At 34.6% G+C, this 24,316-nt stretch overlaps 4 protein-coding genes across 5 annotated transcripts; 3 read left to right on the top strand and 1 right to left on the bottom strand.

Moving 5' to 3' along the window:
* Window positions 1-177: 177 nt before the first annotated feature.
* On the top strand, window positions 178-2,593 carry LOC110606896 (alcohol dehydrogenase-like 2). The gene is made up of 10 exons (XM_043953539.1): window positions 178-341; window positions 424-563; window positions 653-699; window positions 803-1,131; window positions 1,215-1,297; window positions 1,397-1,472; window positions 1,549-1,613; window positions 1,714-1,809; window positions 1,976-2,137; window positions 2,244-2,593. Exons 1-10 carry the CDS (start codon window positions 290-292, stop codon window positions 2,358-2,360), a joined length of 1,167 nt encoding a protein of 388 aa, XP_043809474.1. The 5' UTR covers window positions 178-289; the 3' UTR covers window positions 2,361-2,593.
* Window positions 2,594-9,089: 6,496 nt separating this feature from the next.
* On the top strand, window positions 9,090-15,266 carry LOC110606895 (cytochrome c oxidase subunit 6b-1). The gene is made up of 5 exons (XM_043953325.1): window positions 9,090-9,277; window positions 10,788-11,078; window positions 11,187-11,269; window positions 11,401-11,482; window positions 14,991-15,266. The coding sequence occupies exons 1-5, from the start codon at window positions 9,236-9,238 to the stop codon at window positions 15,042-15,044; spliced, it is 552 nt and encodes a 183-aa protein (XP_043809260.1). The 5' UTR covers window positions 9,090-9,235; the 3' UTR covers window positions 15,045-15,266.
* A 2,291-nt stretch (window positions 15,267-17,557) lies between these two features.
* On the bottom strand, window positions 17,558-19,404 carry LOC110606902 (histone H3.3). The gene is made up of 5 exons (XM_021745903.2): window positions 19,297-19,404; window positions 18,428-18,499; window positions 18,239-18,315; window positions 18,063-18,153; window positions 17,558-17,957 (listed from the first exon to the last, which is right to left on the bottom strand). Exons 2-5 carry the CDS (start codon window positions 18,497-18,499, stop codon window positions 17,787-17,789), a joined length of 411 nt encoding a protein of 136 aa, XP_021601595.1. The 5' UTR covers window positions 19,297-19,404; the 3' UTR covers window positions 17,558-17,786.
* Window positions 19,405-19,674: 270 nt separating this feature from the next.
* Window positions 19,675-24,123, top strand: LOC110606900 (serine--tRNA ligase, chloroplastic/mitochondrial). 2 transcript variants are annotated; one of them, XM_043953324.1, is made up of 10 exons: window positions 19,675-20,018; window positions 20,115-20,263; window positions 20,878-20,971; window positions 21,051-21,199; window positions 21,312-21,404; window positions 21,873-22,052; window positions 22,327-22,493; window positions 23,008-23,142; window positions 23,224-23,317; window positions 23,476-24,123. In XM_043953324.1, exons 1-10 carry the CDS (start codon window positions 19,766-19,768, stop codon window positions 23,758-23,760), a joined length of 1,599 nt encoding a protein of 532 aa, XP_043809259.1. In that variant the 5' UTR covers window positions 19,675-19,765; the 3' UTR covers window positions 23,761-24,123. The 2 variants fall into 2 exon arrangements, with proteins under 2 accessions (XP_043809259.1, XP_021601589.2); XM_021745897.2 differs by lacking the exon at window positions 19,675-20,018 and having other exon boundaries at window positions 20,871-20,971.
* The last annotated feature ends 193 nt before the right edge of the window (window positions 24,124-24,316 follow it).

Raw genomic sequence — 24,316 nt, 5'->3', positions numbered from 1 at the left:
AATGAAATTATTTATTAGACAATATTGAAGAAGCAACAACCATAGTAATTAACCTTCCTTTTGCTACAATTTTATAATATTATCCAACGATTCCTTGACTTTGTATGCAACTAACCTTCCTTCTATGCCTATATTTGTATAATTGGTGATGAAAATAAGTGTATGAAAAACTGAAAAAAAGAAAAAAATCAAGACGGTTTGTCTATAAAAACCAAAAAACTCTGTCCATTCTTTTATCTCTCTGGTTCTGACAAGTTGAAGGATCACTCTCTCAACTCTTATCTTCTTCATGGGGAGCAACCAGGAGGCTTCAATGGCACCGAAAGCTATAAGATGCAAAGGTTTTTTGGATATTGGTTGTGCATACGCTACAATTACGATATTGGTTATCGATCATGTGTTTTAACTTTTGCTTTGAAACAGCTGCAATATGCAGAAACGCTGGAGAGCCACTTGTAATAGAAGAGATTGAAGTTGACCCTCCGAAAACTTGGGAGGTTCGCATCAAGATCCTTTGCACTTCCCTTTGTCACAGTGATGTAACCTTGTGGAAACGGAAGCTAGTAAGCTCCTCAAGAATTTCTCTTTAGTATACCCTTTTGTAAGATTAGATCAGAACTCTCATTTATATTGTCAACTTCTTTACCTGAAGGGCCCTGTTTCAGCATTTCCAAGAATTTTCGGACACGAGGCTGCTGGGTAATTCGATACCACCTGAATTCGACGTCTTACATATTATCAGTTTTTCGGGAATTCTTATGATTTTCAATTTGGTTTTTTTTTTTTTCTTTCTTTTGTATAGCGTTGTTGAGAGTGTTGGAGACCATGTTGAAGAAGTCAAAGAAGGAGACTTGGTGTTGCCTGTGTTTGCTCCGAGCTGCGGAGAGTGCAGGGACTGCAGGTCAACCAAGAGCAATATTTGCTCCAAATTTGGAGTAGATTCTGGTTTGATCGGCATGCCAAGGGATGGAACAAGCAGATTCAGGGACATGAAAGGGGATGTCTTGCACCATTTCTTGGGTGTGTCAAGCTTTACGGAGTATACAGTGGTGGATGTTGCCCATGTGGTGAAGCTCAGCCTTGACATCCCAGTTGATAAGGCTTGCTTGCTCAGCTGTGGAATTTCAACAGGTGAGTGTGATTCATGTAAATGTAGATATTGTTATTCATTAATACAATTAATGAGAAAAATAATCGTCATCATGTGAGCGCAGGGGTAGGAGCTGCGTGGAAGGTTGCAGGAGTGGAGGAGGGATCTACGGTGGCTATCTTCGGACTGGGGGCAGTGGGACTCGCAGTATTTTCCTTAAGCTAGTTAACCCCTTATATATAAATTGCATCTATTGCTGTCAGTAAATATTCACACTTGCCTGCCCTGCCATGAACGATTTATTAGGTTGCAGAGGGAGCTAGGCTACTTGGTGCTTCAAAGATTATTGGAGTGGATTTGAATCCTGAAAAGTTTGAGATAGGTACATGTTCCTCAAAGAAAAGAGCATGCGTTGATCCAATCCAAGAAAAGATTTCAATGCTTTCTCGTGATTGCAGGGAAAAAATTTGGGCTAACTGATTTCATCAACCCTTCAACTTGTGGGGAAAAGTCTGTGAGCCAAGTTAGTGTCTAGTCTGCCTGTTTTTTGTTATCAGGCTGTTTCTATAGAATTGACAAATTGAGTTGATTTATGATAATCTCAATTCGGTGTTAATGATCAGATCATTAAGGAAATGACAGATGGAGGTGCTGATTATTGCTTTGAGTGCATTGGATTGGCCTCATTAATGGCGGAGGCCACGAGAAGCAGCCGAGAGGCATGTTCTTGTGCACACAAAATCTCATATATTTCTCTAACCATAAACAACTTTGTCCAATCCTCGCTGCTTGTGTTTGCTTATTTCTTTTTATTTTCCCATAAAATATCTGTGTTTAATTTCATTAACGTATATGGGTGTTGTACCATTGGATCGTCGAGGTCAGGGATGGGGCAAAACGGTGATACTTGGACTGGAAATGCATGGCTCGCCATTAAGCCTGAACCCCTATGAGATGCTCAGAGGCAGAAGCGTCAGTGGCGCACTGATTGGAGGGCTAAAACCCAAATCTGATATTCAACTGCTCGCCAAGAGATATATAGACAAAGTATGTAAAATTTTAGGAAAAAAGAAACACAAAAATATTCTGCTTTCAATCCTTGAAGTTATTAACTGAATTTATTGACCTTGGTGTTTGCTTGGGTTAACTGCAGGAGCTTAATTTAGAGGAGTTCATAACACATGAAGTGAGCTTCAAGGATATAAACAAAGCCTTCGATTTGCTTCTCCAAGGGAAGAGCCTGCGTTGCATGATATGGATGGATAAATAGCTTAATTATATTTGAAAACATTACTAATACTTGTATTTTCAAAAATAATCAAATAGAATTTGTGATTTTAAAACTACAACCTCTCGTTAAATTTTAGTATGGCTGTCTCATAATTGTAATTTTTCTATTATCTTTCCATGTACCTAAAGGATGATGATACATCATCATTCATGTTGCTGTTGAACGACGTATCCGTTAAATCAAAATTATAATAAAGAGAATCATTTCGCATACGTGGATCATGACTTTATTTTTTATTACCTTTTTTAATTGTTTGTCACTTCTTTCTTCTTTAATTAGATTTTATTTTCTACTAGTTATTTTAATTAACTAGTTTAATAATTTTTTCAACCAAAAAGATGCTTTGATTTTTTCAAAATTTGGAACCAACTTGTCTTATAAAATGAATCTAACCGATTGATGACTCAAAATAATGAAATTTTCTTCGCCCCTTAAAATAATATCTGGGCTGAAATTGACATTTAAAAGCCAGGCCCAATTGTCGGGTCTTCTCAACGTTTCAGAATTACGAATTCACGATATACAGTGAATTAACCACCTGCTTGTTACCCGCTGTCGGAGAAAAATTTTATAATGAAACTATTATATATTATTGATTATGATACATTACAATTAAATTTCATTAAATATAATCAACACTTAACATGAAATAATTTTTCATTCAACATATGGCTTTCACTTACTCTCCCGTTCTGTATCCCAACTAGAGATGAGATTCCACACCTGTTTAAACAATATCTGATCTTAATAGAGACTTCAGAAATTGATTCTGACCGATTGCTCATGGATTTTTCATTTCTGCTGGATCATCTACAAATGAGGGTGACAGATACTCTGACATCCTTTAAGGTTCAACTGGTTCAGAAAGACAAAAGTAAAACTTGCCAAACTACACCGTTATTGCACAAAGAGCCGATTCAAACAGTTTGTGGGCCGAAGCCTTTTATTTCTCTTCCAGCAGAGGATGGCCCATCTCATGATCAAGTCTTTAAAAGGCCACCTCAAAGTCTAAAAGTTCAACCTTCCATAGCTGCTAGAAAGCCCTTATATTTTTAAAGCCCAACCCTCACTCTCTTCTGTGAAACGTTGGCATGAAAGGAAATTAAGATTCCAGACTACTCTTCCACCTTTGGCTATTACTCGTCATACTTTGGGCCCTAAGGATTTAATGTCAATGGAGGTCAAAGTGGCAAACTTTCTCAGAGCTCCAAATAACAGTCACAAATGGAAACGACAGGTCAGAGATATGGGCAGTTCAATCACACAAATGCATATTACAGAACCACTCATGGTTGATCACCAGAATATAACTAATCCAGGTTTGGGACAACAGAAAAGAGCTATAGGAGTAGAGCAAGGAGAAAACTCTTATGTAAAAAAGCTCTGTCTTGACGGTAATTCTTCTACTGAGGTGGAGATGGCCAGCCCGAAATGGCCCCACCAATCCTCATGAAACTCCTCTGTTGGAATTGTCAGGGGTTAGGGAGTCCATTGACAATTCATAATATAAAAAGGATGTGTTCCTTTCACTCTCCTGACATTTTGTTTTTAATAGAAACAAAGAACAATAGGAATTTTGTTAAGAAGAAAATTAATCAATGTGGTTTTGTAGACATGTTAGTGGTCAATCCACAAGGTCTTGCAGGAGGGCTTGTGTTAGCTTGGAGAGATTATATGTCTGTTTCAGTTGTAAAGTACTACTCCTTTTTTGTACATGTTTCCATTATGGATCAAAATAGTAATGCTATGTTCTCGGCTATCTTTTTGTATGCACGCTGTGTGGATGCTGAACGCAATGATCAATTCAATTTTATTTTGGAGTATTCCAGAGCTTTGAATGATGCTTTCATTTTGATTGATGATTTCAATTGCATTCTTCATTCCTGGGAAAGGAAGGATGGAAGGGGAATTAATCTTTCGCAGATTGCTATTTTTCGATCTTTTGTTAATACCCTAAGGGTGTTAGATCTTGGTTTTAAGGGACCAATCTTCACCTAGAATAATAATAGGGATGACTGCTTGAATATACAGGAAAGGCTTGATTGGTCTTTAGCTTCTTTTTCGTGGTGCCAATTCTATCCGAATGCTTATGTGGAACGTCTTGAGGATATAGGATTTGATCATAGACCACTGTTGGTATGCTCTTCTCCTAATATGGCCAAAGCAAAGAAGTATTTTTACTGACTCTAGATGGTGCTCTAATCCTGTAATTCTAGTTTTAGTGAGGAATGCTTGGTCTCAAAGCTTTAGTGGTTCAGTTATATTTAATTCTTATGCTAAGATTAAAGCTTGCAGGAAGTCTATTGTTGATTGGCATAGGAATCATCCTACCAACACCAAGTTTCGAATTAACCAGCTTTAATCTCAGCTGGAGGCAACAAAAGCTAATCTTCAATCTTGGAATTCAACTTTGGTTAGGAGTTTGGAACAATAGCTATCATGTGAAATACGAAATGAGGAGAAATTTTAGGAATAAAAGGCTAGAGCTAGTTGGTTGAAATGTAGCGATCGGAATACTTCTTTCTTTCATGCCAATGTGATCCAATGTAGGAAACGAAATTTTACTTCTGGTTTGCTGGACAGAAATGGAGTGTGGAAAACAAGTCAAAATGAGGTCCAATCTATTGCAACTAATTATTTTTCATGAGATCTACTCTTCTCTCTCACCCTCAGATTTCATGGTTGTTACTGCTGGTCTTGCTCCTAAAATAACTGATACAATGAATGTTTGTCTGATAACTCCTATTTCTTTTGAGGAAGTTAAGAGAGCTGTTTTTTTCTATTCATCCTACAAAAGCACCAGGAGAGGATGGTCTCACAGCTCTCTTCTACCACAAATTTTTGAATGTTATTGGTCAAGATATTTTTCGGGCGGTAAAGAAATTTTTTGATAATAGTATATTACTCAAGAATTTTAAGCACACTATTATTTCAGAGGTTAAAACAATTCAATCCATGAAAGATTTTCGACCTATGGACCTTTGTAATGTCTTTTACAAGATTATTGCAAAAATTTTAAGTCTCAGATTAAGACCTTTTATGGATAAAATTGTGGGGCAAGAACAAAATGCATTCATCAAAGGCAGACTTATTTCAGAAACCATTCTTATTTGTCACGAGCTAATGCATAGTCTCAAGCTAAGGAAGAGGGGTCATTTTGCAGGAATGGCAGTTAAATTGGACATCAATAAAGCATATGAATGTGTAGAGTGGCAATTCCTTCAACATATGATGCAAACCCTTGGTTTTCATGATAAATGGATTAATTGGGTTATGCAATGTGTGACCACTGTTACTTACCCACTTCAAATTAATGGCCACAAATTACATTTCTCCTTCTAGAGGCATTCGTCAAGAAGACCTGTTATCGCCTTATCTTTTTATTCTTGTGGCAGAGGGTCTTTCTCATGCTATTAAAAGCTTTTCCTTGTAAGGTTTATTTGTGTCTCGCCAAGGTCCCTCAATTTCTCATCTCCTTTTTGTGAATGACTCCATTCTATTCTCTCAAGCAAGCATTGCACAAGCATAGATCATCAAGGCCATTCTTCATGAATATTCCGCAGCAAGTGGACAATCCATTAATTTGTCAAAATCAGCTATCTGTTTTAGCCCCAATACCCCTATTGATATCAAGCAGCAGATCTCTAATCTTCTCAACATCCAGAATCTCGAGTTTCAAGGTCACTTTTTTGGCCTCCCTACTCAATTCCAAAGATCAAGAGCGCACACTTTAGATTTCATTCGCGAGCGAATTGGCAAAAAATGCTCCGGCTAGAAAGAGAAACTTCTTTCCAAAGGAGGAAAAGAAGTGCTCATTAAAGCTGTCACTTCCGCTATCTCAGTGTTTGCCATGTCATGTTTTCGGTTTCCAGCAAATTAAAGATGAAAAGAAGATTCATTGGTAGCTTAGTCCAAACTTTGTAATGCCAAGGGTGAAGGAGGCTTGGGGTTCAGATACATGATTAGCTTCAATAAGGCCTTACTTGCAAAACAGGGTTGGCGGATCTTATCTAATCCTAACTACTTGCTTGCTCAACTGCTTAAAGGTAAATATTTTCCAAACTCATCCTTCTTACAAGCTGCTCAGGGGAGGAGAGCTTCTTGGGGTTGGCAAAGCATGCTTTCGGGAAGAGAGGTTATTAAACAAGGTTTGAGATGGCAGGTTGAGAATAGAGAAAGCATATCATGCAAAGAGGAGAGATGGGTGCTACTCTTGAAACAATTTTTGAAAGAGATGATATTGATCACATCCTTACCATCCCCATTAGTATCTTTCCCTTGACTGATTAGTTTGGCATTTTGATAAATATGGAGAATATTATGTTAAATTTGGTTACTTGGGTGGCTAGGAGGCTTTCTTTGGACTCTTCACAAAATATGAGGGATCCGGGTCCTTATTCTTTAGTCCATAAAGTGGTTTTTTGGAGAAAATTTTGGAGCTCTAATTTTTCAAGCAAAATTCTTCTTTTTTTTTTTGGCTTTTATTCTTAGAAAGGTTGCCTTATAATTCCCTTCTTCGTGATCATATCAGCCATCTCTCTTCGGATTGCCATTTTTATAATGAAAAAGAAACAATGGATCACATCTTTTTCTCATGCCATCATGCTATTGACATTTGGGTTCACTCTCCAATCCGTCTTAGATTCTTCCTCTTAGCCAACCAGAACGTGATGGACACACTGAGATTTGCAATACATTATCTAATCATACCAATAGAAAAGATTTAATTTAACTATGTAGATTTCTTCTATGGTTCATATGGAAGGATAGGAATGACTTTGTTTTTAACCAGAAGAGGAAGCCCACTAATGTTATCATCTCAACTGCTATTCATACACAAGAAGATTTCAACCAAGTCAATGCTCATTCATTTTCTCAAGATAGCTTGCCTTCCCCTCAATTGGTAAGTGGCAGCCGCGACCCTCGGATTTGTTGAAACTTAATGTTGATGTAGCAATAGATAAGCATAATAATTGGGAAGTCTCAGTACTTATTGTTCGTAATCATCAAAGCATCTTCTTGGATATTGTCGTTTGTGAAGCTCCGTTGCGGACGCTTACTCCTAAGTATCGCATGTGAAGAATTTTTATTACTTAAAAAAATTAGAGATTTTTCAAGAATTATGATTGAAAGTGACTTAGTATTTATTATTGATTTTTGTAAAGAAAGTGTGGCTCCTATATATATCAATGGTATCATGAATGATATTTATATTTTAACTAAACTTTTCCACTCAATCTCTTTTTCTTTTATAAGGGGGAGAGGGTTATGGAACTGCACATTGTTTAAATGGAAAGTTCATATGAATTTTATATTTTCTTCGGTCTTATGAATTATCTTAAGAGGAAAAAGAAAAAAAAAAAAACACAAACCCAAAAATTTGAAACGTGTATAGCTCTTATTGGTGACTTTGGAGAAATGACAACTGGGTAATGCAGATGTGGGCATCCCGCTCTTTGTCTCGTTCTGTGTTGGACATGGGAGTTGGGCATGAAATTATCCGCTGACAATTTTTTTTAATTTTAATTTATTAATACAATATCTATATAATTTTATTAAAAAATAAATTATTATTTATACCCAAACACATATTGTTTTTCAATTTTAATCAATTTTTTTTATAATTTTAACTAAATTATAAAAAATATTAATAATTTTAATAAGGATCAATTAAGAATTAAAATTTACTTATGTGATATGCTGAATTAGTAAAAAAAAATTTAATATGAATTTTACTTATTACAATATGATAAAATTTTATTTTAGTTAAATTTTTAAGTAAATTGTTAATTTTAGTCAATTTTTTTATTAATTTTAATTAAAAAATAAAAAAATGTAATAGTAACTAATGTGTGGCTGTTTAGTTAGCATATAAATTAATTTTTTAATGTAAAATCCATTTGAATCAGTTATTCTATTAAGTAAAAAAATATATTTTTATTATTGCATCAATATGAGTATTGTTTGATATAATGAATTCAATAATTCACACTAATTTTATACTAAAAAATAGAATAAAAATATTTTATTATCATATTTAAATAAGTCCTCTTTAATTAAAATTAATGTAATCTTACAAATTATTTTTATAAATGAGTTTTTTATTTTAATTTAATTATTTATAGATATTATAAATAAATTTTTTATTATAAATTATTTTAGTCAAAGATTAATTTTTCTTTTATTTTTATCCACTAAACTATATTTAATTTATAAATAAGTGCTTATTAATTTTAAGTTAAGTTGGTGTTAATTTTTTACATTATATTTCTATTGATAAATAGTTTAATTAAATTATTTTTATTTTAATAAATTACTATATAAATATGATTTAATTTAGATGAGTGTGAAAATTTTAGTTAAAATTAAAAAAAATAATCCGCTAAAATTATGGAATAGGGTAAAGAATAAGCAAAAATATATAGTTTATTTATAATAAAATAGATTTTATAATTTTAAATTATATTTTTACTGATTCAGTATATCACATCAGCATTAAAATTAAAAAATATGTAAAGATTTAGTTAAAAATAATATAATTTTTAAATATAGTTGTAATAATATATATAGTTTTTATTAAAAATAAATAAAATACATTTTAAATAAACATAATAAGAGAATATGGGAAAATGATTGGACTGTAGGCTAGTGGAAGCGCGTTCAGAGCAAATAGCCTTCCTAACTCGTATTAACTGCACTGACTTTTACTTGTAGAGTGAGAGAGTAAATTTTCTTTGTCTTGACCTACGCTCGAAAGCACTCCTCGCCATCTTTTATTACGTTGGACCGGAAGGCCGCCCTACTCCTTCTCGAACCACTCGCTGTCAGCTAGCACATCCTTTTCTTTTCAAGCAATGGCGGAAGCTGCAACAACCGGAACTCTTTCGCTATCTGAGGTACCGTTTCTATTTTGTTTTTTTATTCCATTTACCTGAAAATGCCAGTTTTTCTGGATCGAATGATTTGATTGCTCAGCTAGATCTGTGCAGCTTCACTGTTTTTTTTTTTTTTATTGGATTGTTCTTGATCTTCGGTTATTAGTTCAAAGAGTTCAGCAGTCTTGGTACAGAAGATTATTGAAGAAATGAGATTTCTTAAGGATTAGATCTAGCTAATGATTTATTGACTTTGTTTTTTTTCTTTCTGAAATTTTGGTTTTGTTCTTTGTGATATTTTAGGATATAATTTGATTTGTTTTATTATGAAATTAGATTATGATTTCGTGTAATTTTTTCATTTTTTTATTTGAATGAAGAGAAAAAGAGGAAGTATATAGAATGGAAGGTCTTGATCGCTAAACCTAGGATTTAAGAATTGGTCAGATTTCACCAAATAAGCAGCTCAGGAATGCTAACACAGTAATACCTGCTTTTCAGTATTCTGAATGCTGAAGCTATATTAGAGGCTCAATTTCCTACTAAACAAAGCTAAGGACTGGCTTGATTTGATGTTCACTCGCAGTTGAATAAGAAACTTGAAAATGAAATGCTGATGGTACTGATAGGATAACAGTTATATGTACGTATACATGCATACACACACACACATATATATAATCATGTGTGATGCAACCTCCGACAGACTGCATGAGTATGCTTCTGTTACTTGATCAAAATGATAATGATACAAAATAAGATATCACCAAATAATGATGGCTTAGCCTGTCTTTGAATATGCTGTGCTTTAGCTTGATCTTGTTCAAACTAATCAAAATGAGCTCTAATTACTTAGTATCCTGAAGATATTTGTCAGTAGCAGCCCTTAGATTAGGGTTTCTACTGAGAACAGAATGGAATTGAGTAGAGAAGAGAGAAGAAAAGAGAAGAAGAGAAAGAGAGATAGAGAAGGGAGGGGGAGATCTGAGATAGAAGAAGAGAAATTGTAGAGAAGATGGAGAAGAATAAGAGGGAGAAGATATGAGAGAGAGAGAGAGAGAGAGAGAGAGAGAGAGAGAGAAGATAGGGGGTGAGAAGAGCAAGAGAATAGAAGAGAGAAATATTTGTTATTTTATTCAATTTCTGGATATCCTCTTCTACAAGTAAACTTCACTATTTATACTAACTTGTTACAACAAGTGCTTTATCACATCAACTCCTATAACTATCTTGACTTCCATTAACCACCTTCAACTCGTAACCAACCAATCCCTAGCCTGCATATGCTTTAATCTTCTTGTATGTGACAATATTCTGGTCAAGTTTGCCTTCCAATTATGTAAATATCTCTTTTCTAGTGTTGTTTATATTATTGGTCCTTTTAGATTGTGATTAGTGTTTGTTTGGAGCTTCACCTTTGGGAAATTGCTATTTAAGTTGCTCGACTAGTCAAATTTTCTTTCTTCCGTTACCTGATATTATTATGCATTACTGATGATGGAATGTTTTTGCCTAATACTTTGAAATGTAGCAATATTTATTGGAGAGAGAGAAGGGTGATGTAGGTTCAAAACTTGTGGAAGTAAAAGAAGTAGTGAAACCTGAAACTGCTATTTCGGAAGAGAAAGCAGAGGAAGTGCTAATAGCAGCTGCTGCTGAAGAGAAAGTGGAAGATACTGCTGCTGCTGAAGAAAGCAGTGAAACTAATCCCGCTGCTGAAAACAAAAGTGAAGATGCTCCTGCGGTTGAGACAGAAAGTAGCGAAACTACTGAGGAGAACTCAGATGAACAGGGAGCTGCTGATGAGAAACCAGAAATAAAGGTATGATCATTTAGTGAGAACCTTTGTTTTCAACTGGCCTTCAATCACATTGTATTTGTGTCACTTCCATCTGGATTCACTTGTGTGTTTGGGTGGCTTGATATCCAGCTGGAGACAGCACCAGCTGATTTTCGTTTCCCAACTACAAATCAGACAAGGCACTGTTTTACCAGATACATTGAGTACCACCGGTAATTTAAATTTCTTTATTATATATTTCTCCTTTTTATTTTTCTTTTCATGTTCCAATTTGGCAAATGTCTCTCTCTCTTTTAAAATTATTCTTAGTTTTCTTAATAACTATTCTTATGATCTCCTCCAGGTGCGTAGCTGCCAAGGGGGAAGGGGCTTCAGAATGCGAAAAATATGGAAAATATTATCGTTCTCTTTGCCCCACTGAATGGGTACGTATTTGGAGATATTAATATCCTAGCAAGCATGATTATTTCTTTCTTTGTTAAGTAAGGCTTGAAGAAGCATATCATCATCTTCTTCTCCTTCTCCTTTAATTTTGAAAGCATTTCAGAGAATACATGGCTGATAGTGTCCATCACTAATCTCTATTTGTTTCCTTTTTTCAATTATTGTTGGCTGAGTGCAGCTTCTAACAACAAAAATATTGTTGTTGGTTGAAGCGTGGCATTGTGGTGGCAATGTTAGATCCAAACAGGGAACTATAGGATTTGAATAGCTCCTTGAGATAACAAAAACATTAGAAAAAAGGCGTATTGGACAAAAAAAATCCAAATGTTTACTGCTTTTTACATTTATATCCTAATCTTAAAATTTTGGACAATAAAGACAATTTTTTTACATTTGCCCTATTTACGTTAATTAATTTTAACAAAAAAATTGTAGTCCACGTGTTATGCCTCATAGGACTATTCCTTAGGCCATCTCCAACGCTGCGCCAATTTCTATTTTGGCGTTGGAGATGGCCCTCCAACGCACGCCCAAAATCCTACGGGATTTTGGCGGTGTGACACTGTAGCAGCGCCATTCTTTTTTTTTTTTTAATTTATAATATAATTTAAAATTTATATCTTTTTTTATTTTTTTAAATTATAATATAATTTAAAATTTATATATATTTTTAATTAAGTTTAATTTTTTTTTACTCTCATAATTTATTATATTTTTAATTTATTTTATATTTTTATAATTATTAAAATTTAATTTAAATTAATATATTCACAATTATTGAAATTTTTTTTTGTTTATTTATAAAATAATTAAATATTTGAATATTGAATGGAAATATAAAATATATAAATATTTAGAGTGAATATATAAAATTATATGAATTTTTTGAATGAAATATATAAATAAAATTAAAGTAAAATAAATAATATAATATTAAAGAGAGAAAAGAATATAAATAGAATATTCTTTTTGGTGTTAAAATTGGTGCAGAATGTTGGAGATAATATTACACCATTTTAGTGCAAAGCACTAAAATAATGCAAAAAATGGTGCATAGGGTTGGAGATGGTCTTAAAAGGCCTATGAAATAAAGAAATTAAAACATTTACATTCATATTTATATTCAAAATTTAAAATTTTGGATAATAAAATTAAAATTTTTTCGTTTTGTCTCAATTATAACCAAGATGATTAAATTGAATATGAAAAGTTATTAAAAAATTATAATATAGTCCCTAAAGTTTTATTTGACTAATAAAATAGTTCTTAAAATAAATATTTTTATTTCAACAATGTCTTTTTTTGTTAATCCCATTATTTAATTTTCATTCTCATTTTTATACACATATTATAGTTTAATAAAAATTTAAAATATAAAAAATTTATAGTATAAAATGTATATTATTGGATATGAAATGCAGTTTTTTGTCAAATTAGCTAATAAATTAATATACGTTATAAGTTTACTTATTATATAGGTGAACAAAATAAAAATATTGGACATTTCAAATAATTTATAGGAGATGTCGTTAACATATCTAAGTTTTTATAAAAATCATAAAGGGGATGTCTTAACATACTAAAATATGTAATATTTCATTTTATTTAATATTATTAATATAAAATACAATTTTTCATATGTTAAAAATATGTGCATAATTTATAATGGTGGATATAAACCTTCAATGAAATACTTTAATATATAATATCTATATGTGATGGTTTATATAGAGAAATTTATTTGTAATAAATGTTTATTTAATATTACATATGATAAATATAAAATCAATGTACTTTCAATATAAAATTTAAATATAGGACTATAATATAAAATCAATGTACTTTCAATATAAAATTTAAATATAGGACTATATATATAAACTTTAGGGACTATATTATAATTTGCCATTAACTTTTCCTGATTTAATTGACAAATTGAAAAAAGTTTAGCTTTATTATCTAAAATTTAAAGTTTTGGATATAAACATGAATTAACGTAAAGGTTTGGATTTTTTTATTCAATAGGTTTTTTAAGGAATAATCCTACGTGGCATGATACGTGGATTATAAATTTCTTAATCAAAATTGATTAAGGCAAATGGCTAATATTGAGACAAATGTAAAAGGATTGGTTTTATTGTCCAAAATTTGATGATTAGGATATAAATGTGAAAAGTAATAAATATTTGGATTTTTTTGTCCAATACGCCTAAATAAAATTAAATATTATACATTCTATATTATAAATTTTTTATATTTTAATTTTTTATTAAATTATAATGTGTATAAAAATGAGAATGAAAAGTAAATAATAGTATTAAAAAAAAGCATTGTTGAAATAAAAATATTTATTTTAAGAACTATTTTATTAGTCAAATAAAACTTTTGGGACTATATTGTATTTTTTTGATAATTTTTCAGATTCAATTTAATTCTCTCGGTTATAATTGAGACAAAATGAAAAAAGTTTAATTTTATTATCTAAAATTTTAAATTTTGGATCTAAATATGGATTAACGTAAATATTTTAATTTTTTATCTAATAGGCTTTTTAAGGAATAATTCAAGGTGGCATGACACGTGGATTATAAATTTTTTTGTCAAAATTGATTAATGTAAATGGCTAAAATTGAGGCAAATGCAAAAGAATTGATTTTAGTGCCCAAGATTTTAAGGTTAGGATATAAATGTGAAAATTGGTAAATGTTTGGCTTTTTTTCCAATAGCTCTAGATAAAAAAGAAGGAAATGTAAGGCTTATTAAGAACATTTTAAATCTCAAGAATTGGAATAGAATTAAAGAGCGTGGAAGAAGATTTGGTGTATCTTCTCATATCTGCATGTTTCTCCAGTCTTTGTCAACTTCAAGCTTTTGCGGCTTTGCAATCTATCGAGTATTAATGCTGCATCATCCCTCATGCAGCAATCATCAAGGTCAAGTATTAATGCTTACTTGACCTTGATCCCTAGTCAAGCCCGCAACTTGTCAACAGCATTGCAGTCACTCAATTGACTCCGTAAAAGAGTTGCTTCATTCAAGCAATTTGAAAATTGCTTCTCTAGTTGCTATCAATTTAAAACCTTCACTATTTTGTTTGGACCTTCCAGCCTCTGCATGTAATCTTCCAGCTACCCCTGTTTATTGCAAGTGTGTGTTTTTGAGAGAGAAAGGAGGGGAGGGAGGGAGATGCTTTATGGCGTGTGCACATGATCACTTGCTTCTTTTCCTGTTCATTATCGTGGTTACCCAATCATATGGAACTGTAGGCTTCTAGTTTAAGCTTGGAGAATTCTTATACCAATGACATTAGAAACTCACTCATTTGGAGGATTATTACTTGTACGTTCCGCAACCTTACTCAGTATCTGCCACAAGTATGATATTAGTTTTGTAATATTGAGCTGTGTAGCATTGTTATATTTTTTTGGTTTCCTGGCTTGGTAGTGCTAGCCTACTTGAGCTGACTTTTGGTTTGTTTATCTGTACCAGATAGAGAGATGGAATGAGCAAAGGGAGAATGGAACATTTCCGGGCCCTCTGTAGATGGTTCTTCTTTGAAGACCCTTGTGCTGTTTATTTTCTTCTGTATCCATGTTTCCACCGCCAGAAGAATTTCTTTGATGAGAAGTACATTCTTAGGGAATGCCCTATTTGATCAGTGAATTAATAAGAAATTTTGGCTTGTTCAATAGAGCTACAGTTCAAGTCTGACTACAGCAAATGTTGTTACACATCTTCTTTTAAGATGAAGCTATCTTTCCCTCATTCCTCCATTTTTAACTGTCCTATAAAGTTACAGGTTCCTGGTTTGGACCAACTGAAAAAATGTTTGCATTACTTTTTACACAATAAAACATATACTGCTCCTTGATCACACAAAGTTAAAAGGAGGGGGAAAAATTGTTGATTAATGTCTAATTTCTAAAGCTATTGGATGAGGACTTGCAGGCCAAGTTTTAGGGATTGAGAAGGTGTCAGCATATGGGATTTAATTATCCAATTTGTTATTTCATATAAAATATGTTGATTTCTACTCCACTGCTGTTGCCTTCAAACTTGCTGTTTGTGATCACAGGTTATGGATGAGTATTAACAAGCAATTAACTAATGTTATTTCTGTCTCATTATCAGGCTACTGGATTAATGTAGGGGTAAGGCAATTTCTGTCGTTATTTGTTGAGATTGTTTTTCTATCATGGCCCGTCTTGTTTGCTTGAAGTTACGTTCTAAGCTGAGATCCGTTTAGAGGAAATGAGGGAATCCAAGAAACAGATACTTAAGTTACTAGTTTTCTATGATTGCATTAGCCTCAATCAAGTAAATTCGCAAATAGCCTTTTGGTGTATATTTATATTTACTTCATTCAACAATTTGACATCATTGAATAGATGAAAGGTGCAGCATCCTGGTAGGTGGTGATGCTGATATGAAGTTGGGTAAAACTTGCTGTTAAAAATTAGCTTACAAAGGTGGAGCTTCGAAAGTGCCTGTCAAGATTATCCCTTGGTGATCGTTCTGCCGATTGTGCAAGGACATGGAGTTCCCAGAATTGGGTGTTAACTGTTACAAAAGGATGTTAGTTTTCCAAGCATAGGGTAATGCTAGATTTCACATAGCTAGGGGATCATTTTAATGAGAGCTTAAAGAGCTTCTTAGGCACTCTCTTAGCCTAAGTCGACTTTCCAAAGTGAGTTTTCTTAATGCACAAAATTTCCCTAAGATGCACAGTATTTATAGCGGAATTTCAGAGCTCTTCCCTCGCATCTTCTCTGAGAGTGGTACCAAAACGATGCCCCATTAGCAGCTAGATTATAAATAACCAAGAAATGAGTAGTTTAAAGACCACGACCACCTGACAAATCATATTTACAGGTTGTGCACCCTAATAAGATTAAAGGTAGGCAAGGATGAGTAGAATTCAATTTAAACTATATAAAAAAAAAATATTATCAAATTAAATTAAAATGTTGATTTGATTTTAAATTAAAATAAAATGAATTTATTCAGTTAAATTAAATTTTGAATGAAAAAATTTCAAAGAAAAAAGAGAAAAAAAGAAATAAGAATTTGACGCCTTTATGCCTCTTGATTTCTCCCTCTCGCATCACTTCCTCTCGACCTTTAGCATTCAACAACCCAAATCTGTCAAATTCTATGACCCACACTCTACATTTCTGAGTTTGGTTTTCATTTGTTTTAGGTGAAAAAATTCTGATTAATTTACACAATGTGTACATGTGTATATAGAAAAGGGAGAACATTAAGACGTCATCTCTGAACCAAAATAAATTTGAAAAATAGAAAAAAAACTCGACATTCTAATCAAATCAAACTCACACTATAGATATAAATAAAATCAACAAATTTTCGTTCGGTTTTGTTTCAACCATTTCCAACAACAAAATTGATGAGCAAGAGTCAACATCGAACACCACATATTGAGAACCAATAAAGAATTGAAGTCATATGCCCACTCGGAATCAAGCATTTCCAGATACAAGGATCTACCATCAAGCGCGAGAAAATTAATGCCGGATGGATCACCTAGGTTACCACGGTCACCGGGCAACAAGGAAGGCGAACAATCCGATTTGGTTATGATCAGCGAAAAAACCGACACGTTTTATGCTCTCAAGTGTAATATGGGTAAAAACCCCATAACCAAATTGACAAAATTCACTTCAAATTAGCACGCTTATATTTCGATTTACTTTAGTCTTGGATAATTACCAGGTTTTCTCCTGAATCAACAAATAGCACAGCGACTCTACTCTATAGGTAATACCGCTAGAACAATCCTAGAGGCAAGCAGTAGCACGGGCGTGCTCTTTGCAGCGTATATTAAAGAAACAAGTGAGGGGGCTACTTACACCAGTGAAGAACCTATATTTCATCTATGTACTTGCACGGTTAACTTTATAGGCAGAGATAAACACTTTAAAAGGAATATTTAATTTTCTTCCGATGTATACATATAAACAAGGCAAGTTTTTGAGGCGGTACACCAAGACAACTATGGGTCCGGGCAAATTCATATCCAACACACCACATCAACATGCACAGAAACAACATATTTATCAAACATTCAGATTGTTCAGGGTTTAATATCAATATCCCACTATACCCACCCAGTCATTCCCAATTTAGTACCCCTACAACAAACCTATGACTAACCCACTCGGACATGCAAAATAAGAACGGACAAACAAAACATAAGATCCTAATACAGACATATCCACTATCCAATCATGAATAATCAGCTGGCCTTGCAGGACATTTGAACTTCTAAGCTCTTTCACCGCGGATTCTCCGGGCTAGCTGAATGTCTTTTGGCATTATGGTAACACGCTTCGCATGGATAGCACATAGATTGGTATCCTCAAACAAACCAACGAGGTATGCTTCTGCTGCCTCTTGCAATGCCAAAACAGCATGGCTCTGGAATCGCAAATCAGTCTACAGTAAAACATAGAACATTGTCACAATCAATGTATTTCTCACATGTGCTAACGTAATCAAAAAACAACTACAAAAAATTAATAGGCTAAAAATGTCACTAACCTTGAAATCCTGAGCAATTTCACGAACAAGCCTCTGGAATGGAAGTTTCCTGATGAGGAGTTCAGTACTCTTTTGGTACTTGCGGATTTCTCTGAAAGTTCATGATCATATAATGTCAAAATAAGGAATTTTAAACACAAGCGAAAGCATCGAATGAAATGGTCACTTGAACATACCGAAGAGCAACAGTTCCAGGACGGTATCTGTGAGGCTTCTTCACACCTCCTGTAGTAGGGGCTGACTTGCGGGCAGCCTAAAGACAAAACACCAATAACCAAAATATTCTTTAGTACACAAACCCTCAATGATTTAGACGGGAAAGACGTGGTTTTAATTCCAATAAGCTGAAGAATTAAGAAGGTTACCTTGGTGGCAAGCTGTTTCCTAGGAGCCTTGCCGCCAGTGGACTTACGAGCAGTTTGCTTAGTACGTGCCATCTAAAATAGCATAACTATTGTCAATGCATACTACAATGTAGATTCTACTTTGTTTACATAAAATACAATCCTAATCACAATTTCTATACAAGGCGCGGTGCATTAAAGCCAATTTCTACACAATGTAACCTTTTCTGCAAACCATTCAGTTAACGACCTGGGAAACCACAATTTTGCCCGGTGTACAGATGGTAAGCTAAGGTATACAATACACTGGCATAAGTACAAGGTCCAGAGCCCCCCCAAGAGTCGAACAGCACACTGTCGGCAAGAAACTAGACATCACCATCACACGAACGAGTCGCCGACGCAAAACATAAAAAAAACCCATAACTAGACACCAAACTAGAAACCCAACGAAGAAGCAAGGTTGTAGAACTACTACGCTAAAGGCAAACGCAGGCCCTTTAATCCGCCAAGCCAGATCTGTGGCACATCGGCCAAAAACAAGGAACACAACCACTGCACAGTCAGGCCAGAATATCTCCCTCACAAGCAAAAAACTCAAAGCACCTCAAGTCGGGAAAGACTCTTATAGAACAGGTCATGAAGCTAGATAGTTTTTTGTATACGAAACAATAAGGTTAACTATGTCGGTTTCTCTGCGGAGAAGCGTTAAGAGCTTCTCCCTGATAAAAATTAGGTTTTGTTTCGCAGAATTTAAACAAAATTCCCAACTAAAACCCTCAACTCACCGATCAAGAGAGCAAAATTACTATGAAAGCGCAAAAGATAAAAGAAAACCCTAATCTTTAAAAACGAATTAGAAGAAAGAAAGAAAAAATAGAGACGCGTACCTTGACGACCCAATAATCTGAAAATCTCCAACGAGAACTGCTATTTGAGGGCAGTTTGACTGATTTGGGTCTCTATTTATAGAGTAGCAACCCATCGTCCGTGGACGAAACCTCAACTTATTAACGGACGGCTACGATTGACTGCACTGTGTTTTTACCTGGACGGAATCGGACGGTTTAGACTCCGTTCTGTTGTGTTTTCTCATGGCGAAGTGAACGGCTGAGATGTGTGTTTTGTAGTTCGCGTCGGATTAATGACTCATCCCATTTCCCTCTTATTTTCGTTCAAATGGTTGCGCCTGCACTGCACAAGCACGACGCCGTTTGGTACGGGGACTCAAATGTATTTATTTATTCATTCAATTATTTTATCAAAATATATGGTGTCTCTTTCTGGTTCTTCTTCTTCCTCTTCCTCTTCATCAAAATCTGACCACACGTACAGTGAGCTAAAAGGGCCAAGCACCACATGGGTTTGCAGTGTTATTTTGGCGCAACAACCATACAAACCCTAAGGATGGCTGTAATTCCCTCTTCTTCATCTTCTTCGTGCCTCATTTTTGGGAAGCCATTGTCCAAAATCCTAACCCTAAATTCCCTTTCCCGCCGTTATAATAGTATTCCCTACCTAAAAAGACCTCCTTTTACACTGCTAACCAAAGCACTCTCTGCAACAGCCGTGCAGACTGCGCCTTCCACAGAGAGCGTAGATAATAGAAGTGGTGAGTTAATTTTCTTGCGTGTATTTTCCTTCATTTTCTTAGAGGTCAAAAAGGCGGAGTTTTGATTTTTAATTGTTTTTTTTTTGTGGATTTTAGTGGTGAAGCCGCAATGGAAGGCGGCGATTGATTTTAAGTGGATAAGGGATAATAAGGATGCGGTTGCTTTGAACATAAAGAACAGGAACTCGAATGCTAATTTGGAACTTGTGCTTGAGCTATATGAGAAAATGTTAGCTGTCCAAAAGGTCAGATTTTATGCACTTCCCCCTTTTTTCCAGTTTATGAATTGCAAATTTGCTTGAAGTTTTTTTTCCCTGTTTGGCTTATGGGAAAATTTTCTTTGTCAAGAAAGATGGTTTCTTCACTGAAATTTTATGATGTTTGTTTGAAATTCTGTTATCGCCCTTATTGACACAAATACATTGTTTGCTAGACTCCATGCTCAAGCTTCTTTCTTTCTTTATTTTTATTTTCTTTTTAATGCGGATTCCGCAAGGACATGTTTTAATTGCGATCTACTAATTGTATGATGATTACACATTGTATAGAAATGCGAGAGTCCGATCAATTAGAGGACTGTTTGCAGCTGCTTCTCATTGTTGTTTGGCAATTGCTTACTCTTTTATGTGTATTTTCCAGTATGCTGGTAAAAATGGGAAATAAGTTTGAGTAGCCTGCAAAATATATGAGCTTGATGCTAGGGAACTGAATTAGGTCCACGTTACTTGTGGTTTTCTTGTTCACTAGGCTATAGGCATGTTTGTTGCGGCATAAAAATATTTATTTCTAGAATGGTAATGAACTAGATAAAAATAAGTTTGCTTCTCAGTTTTATCTAATTGTCACTTCCAGATAGCAGGAAGTTGAACGGCTTCGTGAGGAAAGGAATGTTGTAGCAAACAAGATGAAAGGAAAACTAGAGCCATCAGAGCGCCAAAAACTCATAGAGGAAGGTACTTTGAAATACTTCTATTGTTCTTTTGGTTGTTATATGATCAGTTGACATAATCCTGGTTTTGTTCCTGCTTTCAGGAAAGAATCTGAAGGATGGACTCATAACTTTGGAGGAAGACCTGCTAAAACTTTCAAATGAGCTTCAGCAGGAAGCACAATTTATACCCAACATGACTCATCCAGAGGCTCCTATTGGAGAGGAAGATTGTTCAACGTTGAGAAAAATGGTATATTATTCTTGAACTAGTTCCTGAAAATTTTGTATTTCTGTTCTTGGTAGCCAAGTGTGTGCTTGTGTTTTGTTACTGCAGCTTCTTTACATTCTCTATCTGCTTCTAGGTTGGTAGTCCACGTGAATTTAGCTTCCCTGTAAAAGACCACCTTCAGCTTGGAAAAGAACTAGATCTTTTTGATTTTGATGCAGCTGCAGAGGTACTCACTCTGTTTAGTTTAAGGTATTAAATCATTTCTTGCAGGCATTTACTGAACCATTATTAATTCTAACATAAAAGTTAATGATATATTTAGCCATATATTGTGTTCTTTCTGGTAGGTTGGTTGAAAATGCCTTTTTTTTTAAATTGGTATTAAGTTGGCTCGAATTATTTCTTAACCAGAATAGTAATATAAATTTGCTATTAATTGGTCAAGACTACACTTTTACTATAACATTACAGTTAAATGTGATTGAGCTTTTACTATATTGATCACTGCAGCACTATTTTGATGTTCTTAGGCAATCTGGATTAAAAGTTGCAGCATTATTCTCATAACAAGATTTTTTCTTCATTTGCTTTGAATCAAAGCTTCAATTAAATTTTATACTAAGGCTTCAATGTGACAAGAGAAACTGGATGGCTTCTGTTTCATGTGCACTTATTAATTTGCTTGTTCATTCAGGTTAGTGGATCAAAATTCTATTATCTGAAGAATGAAGCAGTTATGCTAGAGATGGCCCTCATCAACTGGACTCTCTCTGAAGTTATGAAAAGGGGCTTTACACCTCTAACAACTCCAGAACTTGTAAGATCCTCTATTGTTGAAAAATGTGGGTTCCAGCCTCGTGGAGATAATACCCAGGTTTGTAGTCATTGCGGTTTTCTGACCTTTTTATTATCTTAATTTTGTAATTATCAGTGAAGGTCAAGTGTGAAGCTCATAACTAAGCTGCCTTTAAACATTTTGGTCATAAAGTGGAAGTATTATAATTGGATATGAGATGCCTGGTTGACCATTCGATTCTACCTCACTGATGAGTTCATTGTTTTATACCCTAAGCTCAATTGTCTAGGTCCTTTTTACTTCTGGATAGTTGAAATTAACTGCAATATGATGTTTTGCTGATACTTGACAGGTTTACTCTGTTGAGGGTAGTGATCAATGCCTGATTGGCACTGCAGAGATTCCCGTCGGGGGGATTCATATGGATTCTATCATTGCTGAGTCAATGCTGCCTTTGAAGTATGTGGCGTTTTCCCATTGCTTCCGTACAGAGGCGGGTGCTGCAGGCACAGCAACAAGGTATTTTATTCTGAGCACTGTGCATTTCATCTCAGTAACCTAATTTTGTTTGAAGAATGTCCTCTCAAAAATCTATCCCTCCAACTCTCTAAATCAATTGGGATATATATCAACGTTACATGTTTCCATTTTGACTTCTCATGTTACCAAAATGTTTTTATGTCAGCCTCATCATATGGTGGGGTTCCTACATTCAAAAACCTCAGACACATGGTCTTTGTTATCTTCAAACATTGCAGATATAATATTTTGGGCATCTGTTTTTAGTTTCTATGCAAGTGACAAAATCCGTTGACCATGATTCTTCTTTGACAATCTCTTGAATTTTTCCTGTATTGGGTTTGGGTAGTCGTCTGAGCCACTAAACACCTTGCATATGTCCTCATTGGTCCTAGTCTTCGAAAGACCAGTCCATTCCTTGGAGACATTGGAAGTCTTGTACATGAAATATTAATCAATACCATCCTTCAAAAGTTTTTGCATGAAGTGATGAAATAATGGTATTGCTGGGCAGGGGTCTTTATCGAGTTCACCAGTTCAGCAAGGTGGAGATGTTCATTCTTTGCCAACCAGAAGAGAGTGATTCTTATCATGAAGAGCTTATAAAAATTGAAGAAGACCTCTTCTCTTCATTGGGGTTACATTATAAGTATGTGCTCCTGCCAATCTCCATTGAATGTGTTAAGATTATTTTTGTTTCTATCCTTTTTAACATTTGGTTGTTGGGCAGAACTATAGATATGGCTTCAGGTGATTTAGGTGCACCTGCTTACCGCAAATTTGATGTGGAGGCTTGGATGCCTGGCTTAGGACGGTATGGTGAGGTAATGAAATCATGTCTTCCCCGTTGTTTCTCCTCCAAGAAATTGTTTCCTGTTTTATTAATGAATTTTGTTTGCATCTGTTTCGGATTTAATTGGTGTGTCTGCAACGAAGCAAATTTTGGAAATAAATTCTCTAATATCAGTATTTTCTTCAACAGATATCAAGTGCATCCAATTGTACAGACTATCAGAGTCGCAGACTAGGAATTCGATATCGTCCATCAGAACCAACATCAGCAAATCCTAAAAAGGGTAAAGGCAAACTTGCTCCAACAAAGTTCGTGCACACGTTGAATGCGACAGCTTGTGCAGTTCCAAGGATGATAATATGCTTGTTGGAGAACTACCAACAGAAAGATGGTTCTGTCATTATCCCTGAGCCATTGAGGCCATTCATTGGAGGGCTGGAACTCATAGCTGCTAAATTCCCACAGGATGAGTAGATTATGTTTACTTCTGGGCTGGGAACCACATTTGGATCTAAAATTTTGACAATTTTTTCACATGTTTGGCCTCGAAGACAACAATTAGAAAATGTTTTTATAGTCTTTGGACAAGAATCCAAGTCAAGTTTGAGTGGGTAGCTGTTGAGCCTTCTCCTTCAACCTAAGCATTTTTGTCCGGCAGGCATATGTTTTGTATTGACGTAGCAATAGCATGCAGTCACCACTCATCTCGACTATTGTGCACCGTGACCGAAAGGATATTTTAAAGTTCGATCAAATGTTGACTAGCTTCATTGCAATAAGCTTTTAAAGAATTTGTTACCGGATAAATAGAATTCAACTCGTTAAATGTCTGCCTCATATTCTCTCAACCTCTCGAGATGGATGACTGTTTGATCAGGAGGCACGTATCATTAAGTAGGCATTTCTACCGAAGGATGTGGGGAGAAGTTTACTTGTCTTCATCTTGGGTTATTGCTTTAGAAAATTGGAAAAAGCGAATTAAACCGCAAGCAAATCTCGCCCCCTTTTCTGTATTGGAAATACTGCCATA

The sequence above is a fragment of the Manihot esculenta genome, chromosome 18 (assembly GCF_001659605.2).
Source record: "Manihot esculenta cultivar AM560-2 chromosome 18, M.esculenta_v8, whole genome shotgun sequence".
Lineage (NCBI taxonomy): Eukaryota > Viridiplantae > Streptophyta > Magnoliopsida > Malpighiales > Euphorbiaceae > Manihot > Manihot esculenta.
This window is presented reverse-complemented; position numbering and strand designations above follow the sequence as displayed.

Excerpts from the sequence above, each read along its gene's own strand:
- LOC110606895 (XM_043953325.1), top strand. The coding sequence starts at position 9,236 with ATGGCGGAAGCTGCAACAACCGGAACTCTTTCGCTATCTGAG. Across the intron at positions 9,278-10,787 it reads GAACTCTTTCGCTATCTGAG|CAATATTTATTGGAGAGAGA; the intron begins GTACCGTTTCTA and ends TTTGAAATGTAG. Across the intron at positions 11,483-14,990 it reads CTCTTTGCCCCACTGAATGG|ATAGAGAGATGGAATGAGCA; the intron begins GTACGTATTTGG and ends TATCTGTACCAG.
- LOC110606900 (XM_043953324.1), top strand. The coding sequence starts at position 19,766 with ATGGGTTTGCAGTGTTATTTTGGCGCAACAACCATACAAACCCTAAGG. Across the intron at positions 20,972-21,050 it reads CCAAAAACTCATAGAGGAAG|GAAAGAATCTGAAGGATGGA; the intron begins GTACTTTGAAAT and ends TCCTGCTTTCAG. Across the intron at positions 22,053-22,326 it reads CTCGTGGAGATAATACCCAG|GTTTACTCTGTTGAGGGTAG; the intron begins GTTTGTAGTCAT and ends GATACTTGACAG.
- LOC110606896 (XM_043953539.1), top strand. The coding sequence starts at position 290 with ATGGGGAGCAACCAGGAGGCTTCAATGGCACCGAAAGCTATAAGATGC. Across the intron at positions 342-423 it reads GAAAGCTATAAGATGCAAAG|CTGCAATATGCAGAAACGCT; the intron begins GTTTTTTGGATA and ends GCTTTGAAACAG. Across the intron at positions 1,810-1,975 it reads CCACGAGAAGCAGCCGAGAG|GGATGGGGCAAAACGGTGAT; the intron begins GCATGTTCTTGT and ends CGTCGAGGTCAG.
- LOC110606902 (XM_021745903.2), bottom strand. The coding sequence starts at position 18,499 with ATGGCACGTACTAAGCAAACTGCTCGTAAGTCCACTGGCGGCAAGGCT. Across the intron at positions 18,154-18,238 it reads CCTGGAACTGTTGCTCTTCG|AGAAATCCGCAAGTACCAAA; the intron begins GTATGTTCAAGT and ends ATGAACTTTCAG. Across the intron at positions 17,958-18,062 it reads AAATTGCTCAGGATTTCAAG|ACTGATTTGCGATTCCAGAG; the intron begins GTTAGTGACATT and ends GTTTTACTGTAG.